A 13,361-nucleotide genomic window follows, 5' to 3' on the forward strand; every position below is an offset into this window, starting at 1 on the left:
GACTAGCCCAGCCCAGCCATGACTAGCCCAGCCCAGCCATGACTAGCCCAGCCCAGCCATGACTAGCCCAGCCCAGCCATGACTAGCCCAGCCCAGCCATGACTAGCCCAGCCCAGCCATGACTAGCCCAGCCCAGCCATGACTAGCCCAGCCCAGCCATGACTAGCCCAGCCCAGCCATGACTAGCCCAGCCCAGCCATGACTAGCCCAGCCCAGCCATGACTAGCCCAGCCCAGCCATGACTAGCCCAGCCCAGCCATGACTAGCCCAGCCCAGCCATGACTAGCCCAGCCCAGCCATGACTAGCCCAGCCCAGCCATGACTAGCCCAGCCCAGCCATGACTAGCCCAGCCCAGCCATGACTAGCCCAGCCCAGCCATGACTAGCCCAGCCCAGCCATGACTAGCCCAGCCCAGCCATGACTAGCCCAGCCCAGCCATGACTAGCCCAGCCCAGCCATGACTAGCCCAGCCCAGCCATGACTAGCCCAGCCCAGCCATGACTAGCCCAGCCCAGCCATGACTAGCCCAGCCCAGCCATGACTAGCCCAGCCAGCCATGACTAGCCCAGCCCAGCCATGACTAGCCCAGCCCAGCCATGACTAGCCCAGCCCAGCCATGACTAGCCCAGCCCAGCCATGACTAGCCCAGCCCAGCCATGACTAGCCCAGCCCAGCCATGACTAGCCCAGCCCAGCCATGACTAGCCCAGCCCAGCCATGACTAGCCCAGCCCAGCCATGACTAGCCCAGCCCAGCCATGACTAGCCCAGCCCAGCCATGACTAGCCCAGCCCAGCCATGACTAGCCCAGCCCAGCCCCAAGGCTGAAATGCAGTGAAACTAAAGGCAGCACTTCCCACTCCAACCCATGGTCTCTGGCCAGACAGGATGGAATAAGCACTACTGTCTGCCTGTGCTGTGTGAGTTAGCCTGGCCTGGATAGACTGTCTTAATACTCCTTAAGGTCCGTTAGGAAACTGAGATGTCCCCGGAGACAGCCGCAGGTGTCAGTTCCACCATTACATCACCATGGTTTTGTAAGCACAGCAGTTAAACATTTTCCTTCAGAGAACAAAGGGCCATTTCTGAACAGCCTAATCCTGGGCTACTCAGTCACAATACAGGGTGGAGAAAGGAGAGTCACATGGAAGGACTTTGTTGCTTATCATTGTCAGCTTCCTGTGTAAGAGAGCGTCTGCCTCAAACGCAAATATGCTGCTGTTGCCGAGGATTAGATCAAGATTTAGCGGCACATATACAGTACCAGTCAAAACTTGACACTTACTCATTCACACTAACGCAAGCATTTTTTGTTAATGTTTTCATACCATTTTCTACATTGTAGAATAATAGCAAAGAAATCAAAAATATTAAACACATGGAATCATGTAGTAACCAAAAAAAAAAAAGTTGTTAAAGAAATCAAAATATATTTTATATTCTTCAAAGTAGCCACCCTTTGCCTTGATGGCAGCTTTGCAAAGTTGGCGTTCTCTCAACCAGCTTCACCTGGAATGCTTTTTCAACAGTGTTGGGAGTTCCCACATATGCTGAGCACTTGTTGGCTGCTTTTCCTTCACTCTGTGGTCCAACTCATCCAAAACCATCTCAATTGGGTTGAGGTCAGGTGATTGTGGAGGCCAGGTCATCTGATGCAACACTCCATCACTCTCCTCCTCGGTCAAATTGCCCTTACACAGCCTGGAGGTGTTGAAAAACAAATGATAGGACCACTAAGCCCAAACCAGATGGGTTGGCATATCGCTGCAGAATGCAGTGGTAGCCATGCTGGTTAAGTGTGCCTTGAATTCAATTTTAAATTATTTAAAAAATAAATAAATCACTGACAGTATCACCAGCAAAACACCCCCACACCATCACACCCCCATGCTTCACGGTGGGAACCACACATGCAGAGATGATCCGTTCACCTACTCCGCATCTCACAAAGACACGGCGGTTGAAACCAAAATAATCAAATTTGGACTCAGACTATCGTCCAGATTTCCATCTGTATAATGTCCACTGCTCGTGTTTCTTGGCCCAAGCAAGTCTCTTCTTCTTATTGGTGTCCTTTAGTAGTGGTTTCTTTGCAGCAATTCAACCACGAAGGCCTGATTCAAGCAGTCTCCTCTGAATAGTTGATGTTGAGATGTGTCTGTTACTCTGTGAAGCATTTATTTGGGCTGCAATTTCTGAGGCTGGTAACTCCAATGAACTTATCCTCTGCAGCAGAGGTAACTCTGGTTCTTCCTTTCCTGTGGCGGTCCTCATGAGAGCCAGTTTCATTACATGTTAATTGAAATGCATTCCAGGTGACTACCTCAAGAAGCTGATTAAGAGAATGCCAAGCGTGTGCAAAGCTGTCAACAAAGCAAAAGGTGGCTATTTTGAAGAATCTCAAATATAAAATATATTTTTTGATTTGTTTAACACTTTTTTGGTTACTACAGTCGTGGCCAAAAGTTTTGAGAATGACAAATATACATCTGAGTCTGCTGCCTCAGTTTGTATGATGGCAATTTGAATATACTCCAGAATGTTATGAAGAGTGATCAGAGCAACTGCAATTAATTGCAAAGTCCCTCTTTGCCATGCAAATGAACTGAATCCCCCCCAAAACATTTCTACTGCATTTCAGCCCTGCCACAAAAGGACCAGCTGACATCATGTCAATGATTCTCTCGTTAACACAGGTGTGAATGTTGACGAGGACAAGGCTGTAGATCACTCTGTCATGCTGATTGAGTTCAAATAACAGACTGGAAGCTTCAAAAGGAGGGTGGTGCTTGGAATCATTGTTCTTCCTCTGTCATCCATGGTTACCTGCAAGAAAACACGTGCCGTCATCATTACTTTGCACAAAAAGTGCTTCGCAGACAAGGATATTGCTGCCAGTAAGATTGCACCTAAATCAGCCATTTATCGGATCATCAAGAACTTCAAGGAGAGCGGTTCAATTGTGAAGGCGGCTTCAGGGCGTCCAAGAAAGTCCAGCAAGTGCCAGGACCGTCTCCCAAAGTTGATTCAGCTGTGGGATCGGGGCACCACCAGTACAGAGCTTTCTCAGGAATGGCAGCAGGCAGGTGCATCGGCATGCACAGTGAGGCGAAGACTGTTGGAGGATGGCCTGGTGTCAAGAAGGGCAGCAAAGAAGCCACATCTCTCCAGGAAAAACATCAGGGACAGACTGATATTCTGCAAAAAGGTACAGGGATTGGACTGTTGAGGACTGGGGTAAAGTCATTTTCTCTGATGAATCCCCTTTGATTGTTTGGGGCATCCGGAAAAAAGATTGTCCGGAGAAGACAAGGTGAGCGCTACCATCAGTCCTGTGTCATGCCAACAGTAAAGCATCCTGAGACCATTCATGTGTGGGGTTGCTTCTCAGCCAAGGGAGTGGGCTCACTCACAATTTTGCCTAAGAACACAGCCATGAATAAAGAATGGTACCAACACATCCTCCAAAAGCAACTTCTCCCAACCATCCAGGAACAGTTTGGTGACAATGCCTTTTCCAGCATGATGGAGCACTTTGCCATAAGGAAAAAAGTGATAACTAAGTGGCTCAGGGAACAAAACATCAATATTTTGGGTCCATGGCCAGGAAACTCCCCAGACCGTAATCCTATTGAGAACTCGTGGTCAATCCTCAAGAGGCGAGTGGACAAACAAAAACCCACAAATTCTGACAAACTCCAAGCATTGATTATGCAAGAATGGGCTGCCATTAGTCAGGATGTGGCCCAGAACTTAATTGACAGCATGGCAGGGCGGATTGCAGAGGTCTTGAAAAAGGGTCAACACTGCAAATATTGACTCTTGCATCAACTTCATGTAATTGTCAATAAAAGCCTTGTAATTATACTTCAGTATTCCATAGTAACATCTGACAAAAAAAATCTAAAAAACACTGAAGCAGCAAACTTTGTGAAAATTTATATTTGTGTCATTCTCAAAATTTTGGGCCATGACTGTACATGATTCCATGTGTTATTTCATAGTTTTGATGTCTTCACTATTATTCTACAATGTAGAAAATAGTAAAAGGAAAATGAAAAACTCGAATGAGTAGGTGTCCAAACTTTTGACTGGTACTGTCCTCAACGCTGATCTTAAGACTGATGTGTTTGTGTTCTGTGGATGCTAGGGAGACATGGCCGAGAGGAACTCCTGAACACCCATTTTACCACTAAATGCTGGCTACTTCGAGCAACCATCCCTATTATACAAAGACATGCAGACAGCCAGCCATACAGACAGGTATGCAGACAGCCAGCCATACAGACAGGTATGCAGACAGAAAGCCATACAGACAGGTATGCAGACAGAAAGCCATACAGACAGGTATGCAGACAGAACTCCTCAACACCCCTTTACTTTCTCTATTCTGTCAAGTTGTCTTTGGCTTGGGGCCAAGAAACAATATTCAACATTTAGACTGCCTTCAAAAGCAACACTGCAGTAATTCCAGAATCTGTTTCATAATCTCTCCTTTTCCATGGTAGTGCCAGACTCAAGTGGCTGGAATAACGTTAAACGCTTCTACTTCCTCATTACTGAAATACAACAGAACATATCTTTAGCTCAACACATGCAGGGCAGAAGGGAGTTACCCAATTAGGTAATAACAACCAAAGACCATTTTGCCTTGAAATACGGGCTCCCTACCTCCAAGCTTTAAGCCGTTAACCCATGCAATAGGGTGAGTGAGGTTGAATATTAGTCTCAGAATAGAAGACATTTTGAGCGGAAAACGGAGAGAAGGGCCTTACCTGTTCGTTGATGGAACTGTAGTCGTTGGTGGTAGAAACGTCATCGTCCTCTGAGTCAAAGAACTCCTCCTGATTCTCCAGCAGCTCCGCCAGGATGCGGCTCACTGACTCCTGCTCCTTCAGGTCCTCCACATCAGTGTCTAAACTACAGTACAGGCAAGAAATGACCTCAGATCAGCTGTGATGAACCTTCATAACTGAAAGGACTTTTACGTTTATGTGTAAACTACAGTACAAAAACAGAGGGGAAATGACTTCAGATCAGCTGTTATCCCAACCATCACACCGTACAAAAATACAGTAGCTTATTGCATCATTATGTTTGACTTCAGATAGTCATCAGACTTCACATCAGATGACTAATACATGTTAGTAAGTACACAATGATAAAGCCTCGTTATTGTTACTTAGATTTTTTACATTAGTTTATTTAGTAAATATTTTCTTAACTCCATTTCTTGAACTGCATTGCTGGTTGAGGGCTTGTAAGTTAAGCATTTCACGGTAAGGTCTACACCTGCTATATTCGGCGCATGTGACAAACATTTGATTTGAAATATGCATTTCAAACACGTATACGGCTAGTGGTATTATAATTAGATTCTGGCATTGACAGAACGGCCGTTATCTCCCTGAAGTCAACAGAACACGGCCGTTTTCAGAACATTGGCTACAGATGATCTCGAGTCTAGAAGATTATTTTATTATTTTGCAGAGCAACTCCTCACGTGTCTCCAAAACATGTCTGGGTGTCATCTGGGTTTGGTTATTTATTTCAGAATATAAATTAACGTTACATAATTAAGCAATAAGGCCTGAGGGGGTGTGGTGTATTGTCAATATACCACGGCTAAGGGCTGTTCTTTTGCTCGACGCAACGCGGAGTGCCTGGATACGGACCTTAGCCGTGGTATATTGGCCATACTGTATACCACAAACCCCCGAGGTGCCTTATTGTCATTATTTTTAATTTTACCTTTATTTAACTAGGCAAGTCAGTTAAGAACAAATTCTTATTTTCAATGACGGCCTAGGAACAGTGGGTTAACTGCCTGTTCAGTACAGATTTTTACCTTGTCAGCTCGAGGATTTGAACTTGCAACCTTTCGGTTATATAATTTGTGCTCTATAACCACTTCTGAGCAAAAGTGGCAGCAAAGTGAAAGAGCCATGGATATGCAGGTATGAACAAGTACTACAGGCCTTAGGTATGAGGTATTTAGGATGGATAGTTGATGTGCTGTCACTATTGTTGGTCGTACTGGAAGACGTCGGGTCCGAAGACGGCGGCAAGGGCTCCAACGCTCCAGCTTTCCTCCTGGAGCGAGGCCACGCTGGACAGGAAGCGGCACAGGAAGCGCAGCAGGCTGTAGTTGACTTGAGGCAGCTGCTGGAGGAAGTACTTCATGTTGCGGGCGAGCTCCTCCTCACTGCTGTAGTCTGGACAACACACAACAACAAGGGTTTATAGATGATGCTGCCAAGGGAAGAAAGTAAGGTGAGAGGGCAGGTGGAAAGCTAGAGAAGGAATAATGTGCATCACCTTTAAATCGGGAGTACAGGTCAGATCCACAGAAGATCAACAGGAGGATGAAGAGGTAGGGGACAGTAAAGAGGTGAATGATGAAGAGGACTAAGATAAACATACCTTGGTAGAGCTGCAGGATGTGGGCCTGCATGCCTGCAGGGATGATGGGTTCTGGGAGCTCCTGCAGGAAGAGACGGAGCAGGCTGACGGCCGAGGCCAGGTCAGCCTCTTTCTCCAGGTCCACCTCCTCCCCAGAGTCATAGCGCTGCCGTAGCCACTCCACCCGCTCCGCATTACCGTTGACCAGGAACAGCCCCTCCAGATCCAGACGCCCTGAGAGCAACACAGAGGCACAGAGGATAGTAGTCAATCACTGGCTCACTCCGCTTAAGTTCTTGATGAATTAATCCTCTATGGACCATTTCAATGAGGACTGTGAATACAGCATTAATTCGCTTTGAATTAGTAGAATGGCCGCTTGACTTTTTCAAACAGATCCCACAGTGATTTAATTACACAAATAAACTTCTCAACTTGTCATTTCTCAAATGGGTGAAATTGCACCATTTCCTAGATTTGTAGTGGTACTACAATTTGTGCAGATGTACTACCAGCTCAATCACAGAGCGTATTAATGTTGGGGAGGAAGGAATGTTATTTTACCAACCATCCCTTTCAGTGAGTGTTGGTGGTTGTGTTAGTGGCGTCCTCTGTTTCCAGATGCAGCAGCCAGATGACATCCTGGCCTGTCCGTTGAATCAATTACCACTATTGAAGCAGGGGGTGTGTACTGTACACAAGGAAGTCCACAACCAGGAAACAAAGAACGCAATCATTACACTGTCATGTCATTCCACAACTCTGGGTTGTTTCACCACAGTGAATGAGGAGATCTGCCACTAGGCTTTGTTCATAGTGAGCTGCCTGGTTAAAGAAAACAGTGGGCGGTAACTGTAAGGGAGAGCGCTCTGGTAGGTGACCTGGCCCAGACCAGGCCCCCTGCCCACCTCCCCTCCATACCCAGCCTAACTAACCCCACTGGGACTGCAGCAGCAGGCCCCTTGCTCACCTCCCCTCCCCACCCAGCCTATGAAACCCCACTGGGACTCCAGCAGCAGGCCCCCTGCTCACCTCCCTGCCCAGCCTATAAATCCCCACTGTGACTCCAGCAGCAGCCCCCTTGCTCACCTCCCCACCTATAAAACCCCACTGTGACTCCAGCAGCAGCCCCCTTGCTCACCTCCCCACCTATAAAACCCCACTGTGACTCCAGCAGCAGCCCCCTTGCTCACCTCCCCACCTATAAAACCCCACTGTGACTCCAGCAGCAGGCCCCCTGCTCACCTCCCTGCCCAGCCTATAAAACCCCACTGGGACTCCAGCAGCAGGCCCCCTGCTCACCTCCCCTCCATACCCAGCCTATAAAACCCCACTGGGACTCCAGCAGCAGGACCCTTGCTCACCTCCCCTTCCAGTCTATAAAACCCCACTGGGACTCCAGCAGCAGGCCCCTTGCTCACCTCCCCTCCCAGCCTATAAAAACACCTCTGGGACTCCAGCAGCAGGCCTCTTGCTCAGCTCACCTCCCCTCCCAGCCTATAAAAACACCACTGGGACTCCAGCAGCAGGCCCCTTGCTCACCTCCCCTCCCAGCCTATAAAAACACCACTGGGACTCCAGCAGCAGGCCCCCTGCTTACCTCCCTGCCCAGCCTATAAAACCCCACTAGGGCTCCAGCAGCATTTCGCTGGCCTGGTCTCCTGATGCACACAGAGGTCTTACGTTACAGTGATGGCATCCCGTTGTGAGTGCAAACAGACATTCATTTCTGGACTGCACAATTATCATTAATACTGGCCGGTTGAATGAAAGGTGTGTGTGATGTATTACACCTGATGTCAAATGGAATTTAGTTGACTGATAAGCTACCTGGAGATAAAACAAGTTGAAATGCATAGGAGGAAGTGAGAATCCCAGTCATGGTAATAGGAACTGAATGGATGTTTATGCATGTAGAGTTGCAGCATTATGCCTGCATTGGTTTGACTAGCTCATTTTTCCCCCTACGCCCATCCTTTCATAGTTTAAAAGGAGTCGAGGTTGGTAAAAAAGAAAGCTATGCAACGGAAGAAGCATGTGAGAAGAGAAGATCTCTCAACTACATGTTTGGTTTATCGTGTTGCAAGGAGGACAGTCATGACTGTAAATGTTTATTTTTCGGCCAGTAGTTCGGCTAGGCTATATGGAACATGAGCAGATTCTTCCTAAATAATAAATACACCGATGATAGGGTGCAGGTTATGTCAATCAAGTAGAATCGTTGCCAGTGGGGATTGACTACAGCCGTTTAAATAACGACAGGTCGAAGTGTCGCCAGTGGGGATTGATTACAGAAGCTGAAATAACGACAGGTCGAAGTGTCGCCAGTGGGGATTGATTACAGAAGCTGAAATGACAGCAGGTACATGTTCATCTAAAGTACCGGAGAGAATTGTCAAAACAATCCCTGACGATATAAAACAAGACAAGTGGCAGAATAATGGGATTTACAGTGAACATAAAAATATACATTAAGGTAAATGTGATGCTCAATGAGGTGATTCATTTGCCAGAGAGAGAGCATGTATTTTGGAGGTCCAATCTGTGCAGCTCTCCTGTGTTGCTCTCGGTTGATAGACAACCAGGAAATAAACTACTGGACAAAGTACTGGCTCCCGTTTGATGCCTGAGGAATGAGTCTCTAGTTAGAAATACAGCTTGTGAATGTTCCACTCACCATGCTCTTCGACGTACTCTACGATGTGCCTGACCAGTAGAGGGACCTCCTGGCCTGGCTGGCCGCTCTGCTGCACCTCATCTAGGGGAACCCCAAAAACCCTGGCTGGTGTCAGGGAGTTGCTGGGGGAAGGAGAGAGGCTCTTCCTCATCGCTTCCACAGCCGAGCTGCTTCCGAAGGTCTGGATGTCCGCCACCACCAAACACACACCGGAGAGAGAGACAGAGACACTGTCACGGGCTGTGTTCTCCATCCAACATACATATCTAAACACACACAGGGCAGTCAGTGTGGTTATCAGACCCAGCTAGTGCTGAGCCAGTGTAGTTGTTATCAGGTTCCAGCTAGCTCGGAGTGAGTGGGTTATTAATTAGTGTCATGTGCATGTGTCTGACAGCCCATCAGAACAAGCATAGATAGTTACAATGTTAATGGGAGCAGGTGCTTGGGCTTGGAGGGCTAGCTAGGCCACATTTCAGTGATGGGTTTCAGTGTTCTGTGCCCTATTAAACAAATACTACCCAGGCCAGCGACCTCCCTAAAGAATGGCTCTACTTAAGCAATAAGGCTCGGGGGGGTGCAGTATACAGCCAAAATACCACGGCTAAGGGCTGTTCTTACGCACAGTGCCTGGATACAGACCTTAGCCGTGGTATATTGCCAATATACCATAAACGCCAGAGGTGCATATTTGCTATTATAAACTGATTACCAACATAATTACAGCTGTAAAAAGAAGTGTTGTCATACCCGTGGTATACGGTCCAATATACCACGGCTGTCAGCCAATCAGCATTCAGGGATCGAACAACCCAGTTTATAATACAGGTCAGCCTAGGGCATAATAGTCTGAAAACAAATCCAGATCTGACCCATTCACACATCAATGACTGACTGCAGCCTCTATTCAACCACAGTGTGTTGTGGCTCTCCATTTGTTCTAAACATGTGGACAAAAATGTTAGCTCAATGCTCACACAAACCTATATGTTGTTGTACTCACCGTTCAGCACTTAAAACACCCAGTAGTTCACCTTATCTTCAGCACCACTCACTAGCAGTGAATCGAATGGTCATCTATGGCTGCTTCAGGTTATGGCAAAAGATGAGCCTGTAGTTCCTCATTGACAGACCGCGAATCCTGATCAGGACTTCAGTAGCTAAGCTGCAGGAGAGAATGGAGAGTAAGAAAATAAAGTGTTTGAAAGAAGCTGCTTCGTTAGGTCCAAGACGTTCTATTATATTGAGAATATAGTCGAATGGTCGCTCGAACAATGAAAATACATGTCCTCAAAGATGGAAGGCAGGTAGGAGGCAAGATCATGTGGGACCATTATAGGATTGTCTAGATGGGATACAACTTATGTTAAAATTGAAATTTCCTATCAGGTTAGGAGAATTTACGCAGCAGGTTAGGAGCTTTAAGGTAAGCATACCCATCAAGCCCACTTTTATATTTGGATTCAAATAAAAAAAGTACGGACATTTTCTGCTGTTTGTTTCAACTAATTAATCTAGTCGTTATATCCATAAGCTTTTTATTAAGACAATCAGATGTTTTATTAAGTTATTGACAATTGTGTAAGTTCCACATTTCAAAGGCTACCCTCAGATAAACACATTATCACTTATCTTAGGTAGAAAAATGAAATCTTTTATCTAAAATTAAGAGATGTGCTGATATATGCACAGCATATTTTATGAACATTCATGACTATTTCTTGCCAACTTAAAACATGGGTTTTTCATGCCATCAGTCATGCCTGTATGTCACAGTCTCACACTAGCAACATCATTTGGTTAACAACAAGATAATTGATTTCAGACATTCACAGATTACATGTTTAAACAAATTGTCTTATTATTTATTTTTTACACCTTTCTCTCCCCAATTTCGTGGTCTCCAATTAGTAGTAGTTACTGTCTTGTCTCATCGCTGCAACTTTTTAAAAACATTTTTATTTCACCTTTATTTAATCAGGTAGGCTAGTTGAGAACAAGTTCTCATTTGCAACTGCGACCTGGCCAAGATAAAGCATAGCAGTTCGACACATACAACACAGAGTTACACATGGAAAGAACAAAACATAGTCAATAATACAGTAGGAAAAAAAAGAAAGTCTATATACAGTGAGTGCAAATAAGGTCAAATTAGGGAGTTAAGGCAATAAATAGGCCATGGTGGCGAAGTAATTACAATATGGCAATTAAACACTGGAATGGTAGATGTGCAAAAGATGGATGTGCAAGTAGAGATACTGTGGTGCAAAAGGAGCTAAATAAATAAATACAGTATGGGAATGAGGTAGATAGATGGGCTGTATACAGACGGGCTATGAACAGGTGCAGTGATCTGTGAGCTGCTCTGACAGCTGGTTCTTAAAGCTAGCGAGGGAGATGGGAATCTCCAGCTTCAGAGATATTTGCAATTCGTTCCAGTCATGGGCAACAGAGAACTGGAAGGAAAGATGACCAAAGGAGGAATTGGCTTTGGGGGTGACCAGTGAGATATATCTGCTGGAGCGCGTGCTACGAGTGGGTGCTGCTATGGTGACCAGTGAGCTGAGATAAGGCGGGGCTTTACCTAGCAGAGACTTGTAGATAACCTGTAGCCAGTGGGTTTGGCGAGGAGTATGAAGCGAGGGCCAGCCAACGAGAGCGTACAGGTCGCAATGGTGGGTAGTGTATGGGGCTTTGGTGACAAAACAGATGGCACTGTGATAGACTGCATCCAGTTTGTTGAGTAGAGTGTTGGAGGCTATTTTATAGATGACATCACCGAAGTCGAGTATCGCTAGGATGGTCAGTTTTACGAGGGTATGTTTGGCAGCATGAGTGAAGGATGCTTTGTATAGGAAGCCGATTCTAGATTTAATTTTGGATTGGAGATGCTTAATGTGAGTCTGGAAGGAGAGTTCAGTCTAACCAGACACCTAGGTATTTGTAGTTGTCCACGTATTCTAAGTCAGAGCTGTCCAGAGTAGTGATGCTGGACGGGCGAGCAGGTGCGGGCAGTGATCGATTGAATAGCATGCATTTAGTTTTACTTGCGTTTAAGAGCAGTTGGAGGCCACGGAAGGAGAGTTGTATGGCATTGAAGCTCGTCTTGAGGTTAGTTAAGTATCCAAAGAAGGGCCAGAAGTATACAGAATTGTGTCTTCTGCGTAGAGGTGGATCAGAGAATCACCAGCAGCAAAAGCAACATCATTGATGTATACAGAAAAGAGAATCGGCCCGAGAATTGAACCCTGTGGCACACCCATAGAGACTGTCAGAGGTCCAGACAACAGGCCCTCCGATTTGACACACTGAACTCTATCAGAGACGTAGTTGGTAAACCAGGCGAGGCAATCATTTGAGAAACCAAGGCTGTAGAGTCTGACAATAAGAATGTTGTGATTGACAGAGTCGAAAGCCTTGGCCAGGTCGTTGAATATGGCTGCACAGTCATATCTCTTATCGATGGCGGTTATAATGTCGTTTAGAACCTTGAGCGTGGCTGAGGTGCACCCATGACCAGCTCTGAAACCAGATTGCATAGCGTAGAAGGTATGGTGGGATTCGAAATGGTCAGTAATCTGTTTGTTAACTTAGCTTTCGAAGACAGGGTAGGATAGATATAGGTCTTTAGCAGGTCTAGAGTGTCACCCCCTTTGAAGAGGGGCATGACTGCGGCAGCTTTCCAATCTTTGGGAATCTCAGACGATACGAAAAAGAGGTTGAACAGGCTAGTAATAGGAGTTGCAACAATTTAGGCAGATAATTTAAGCAAGAGAGGGTCCAGATTGTCTAGCCCGGCTGATTTGTAGGGGTCCAGATTTTGCAGCTCTTTCAGAACATCAGCTATCTGGATTTGGGTAAAGGAGAAATGGTGGGGGCTTTGGAGGGTTGCTGTGGAGGGTGCCGGGCAGTTGACCGGGGTAGGGGTAGCCATGTGGAAAGCATGGCCAGCTGTAGAGAAATGCTTATTGAAATTCTCAATTATAGTGGATTTATCGGTGGTGACAGTGTTTCCTAGCCTCAGAGCAGTGGGCAGCTGGGAGGTGCTGCTCTTATTCTTCATGGACTTTAGTGTCCCAGAACTTTTTTGAGTTAGTACTATAGGATGCAAATTTCTGTTTGAAAAAAACTTGCCTTAGCTTTTCTAACTGCCTGTATATTTGTTCCTAACTTCCCTGAAAAGTTGCATATCACAGGGGGCTATTCGATGCTACTTAACCTGTCAAACTCCCAGGATTTCAGCAGATTATGGTCATTTGAGAAGCTCACGACTCCATTGAGAC

At 46.1% G+C, this 13,361-nt stretch overlaps 1 protein-coding gene across 11 annotated transcripts in view; it reads right to left on the bottom strand.

The window, feature by feature from the left end:
- The window catches only part of LOC109905056 (protein FAM13B-like), a 67,233-nt gene that overhangs the window by 39,120 nt on the left and 14,752 nt on the right, over window positions 1–13,361 (bottom strand). For 5 of the 11 annotated variants that reach the window (XM_031789871.1, XM_031789874.1, XM_031789872.1 and 2 more), the window contains exons 2-6: window positions 10,082–10,243; window positions 9,079–9,344; window positions 6,423–6,635; window positions 6,037–6,214; window positions 4,775–4,919 (exon numbers count right to left, since the gene is read on the bottom strand). In XM_031789871.1, coding sequence (XP_031645731.1) covers window positions 4,775–4,919; window positions 6,037–6,214; window positions 6,423–6,635; window positions 9,079–9,331 — 789 coding nt within the window. In that variant the 5' untranslated portion in view covers window positions 9,332–9,344; window positions 10,082–10,243. Of the gene's footprint in view, window positions 1–4,774; window positions 4,920–6,036; window positions 6,215–6,422; window positions 6,636–6,969; window positions 7,093–9,078; window positions 9,345–10,081; window positions 10,244–13,361 lie in introns of those variants that run through there. The other 6 variants (XM_031789876.1, XM_020502200.2, XM_031789877.1 and 3 more) reach the window with 3 other exon arrangements.

This window comes from Oncorhynchus kisutch, linkage group LG15 (genome assembly GCF_002021735.2).
Source record: "Oncorhynchus kisutch isolate 150728-3 linkage group LG15, Okis_V2, whole genome shotgun sequence".
Classification (NCBI taxonomy): Eukaryota; Metazoa; Chordata; class Actinopteri; order Salmoniformes; family Salmonidae; genus Oncorhynchus; species Oncorhynchus kisutch.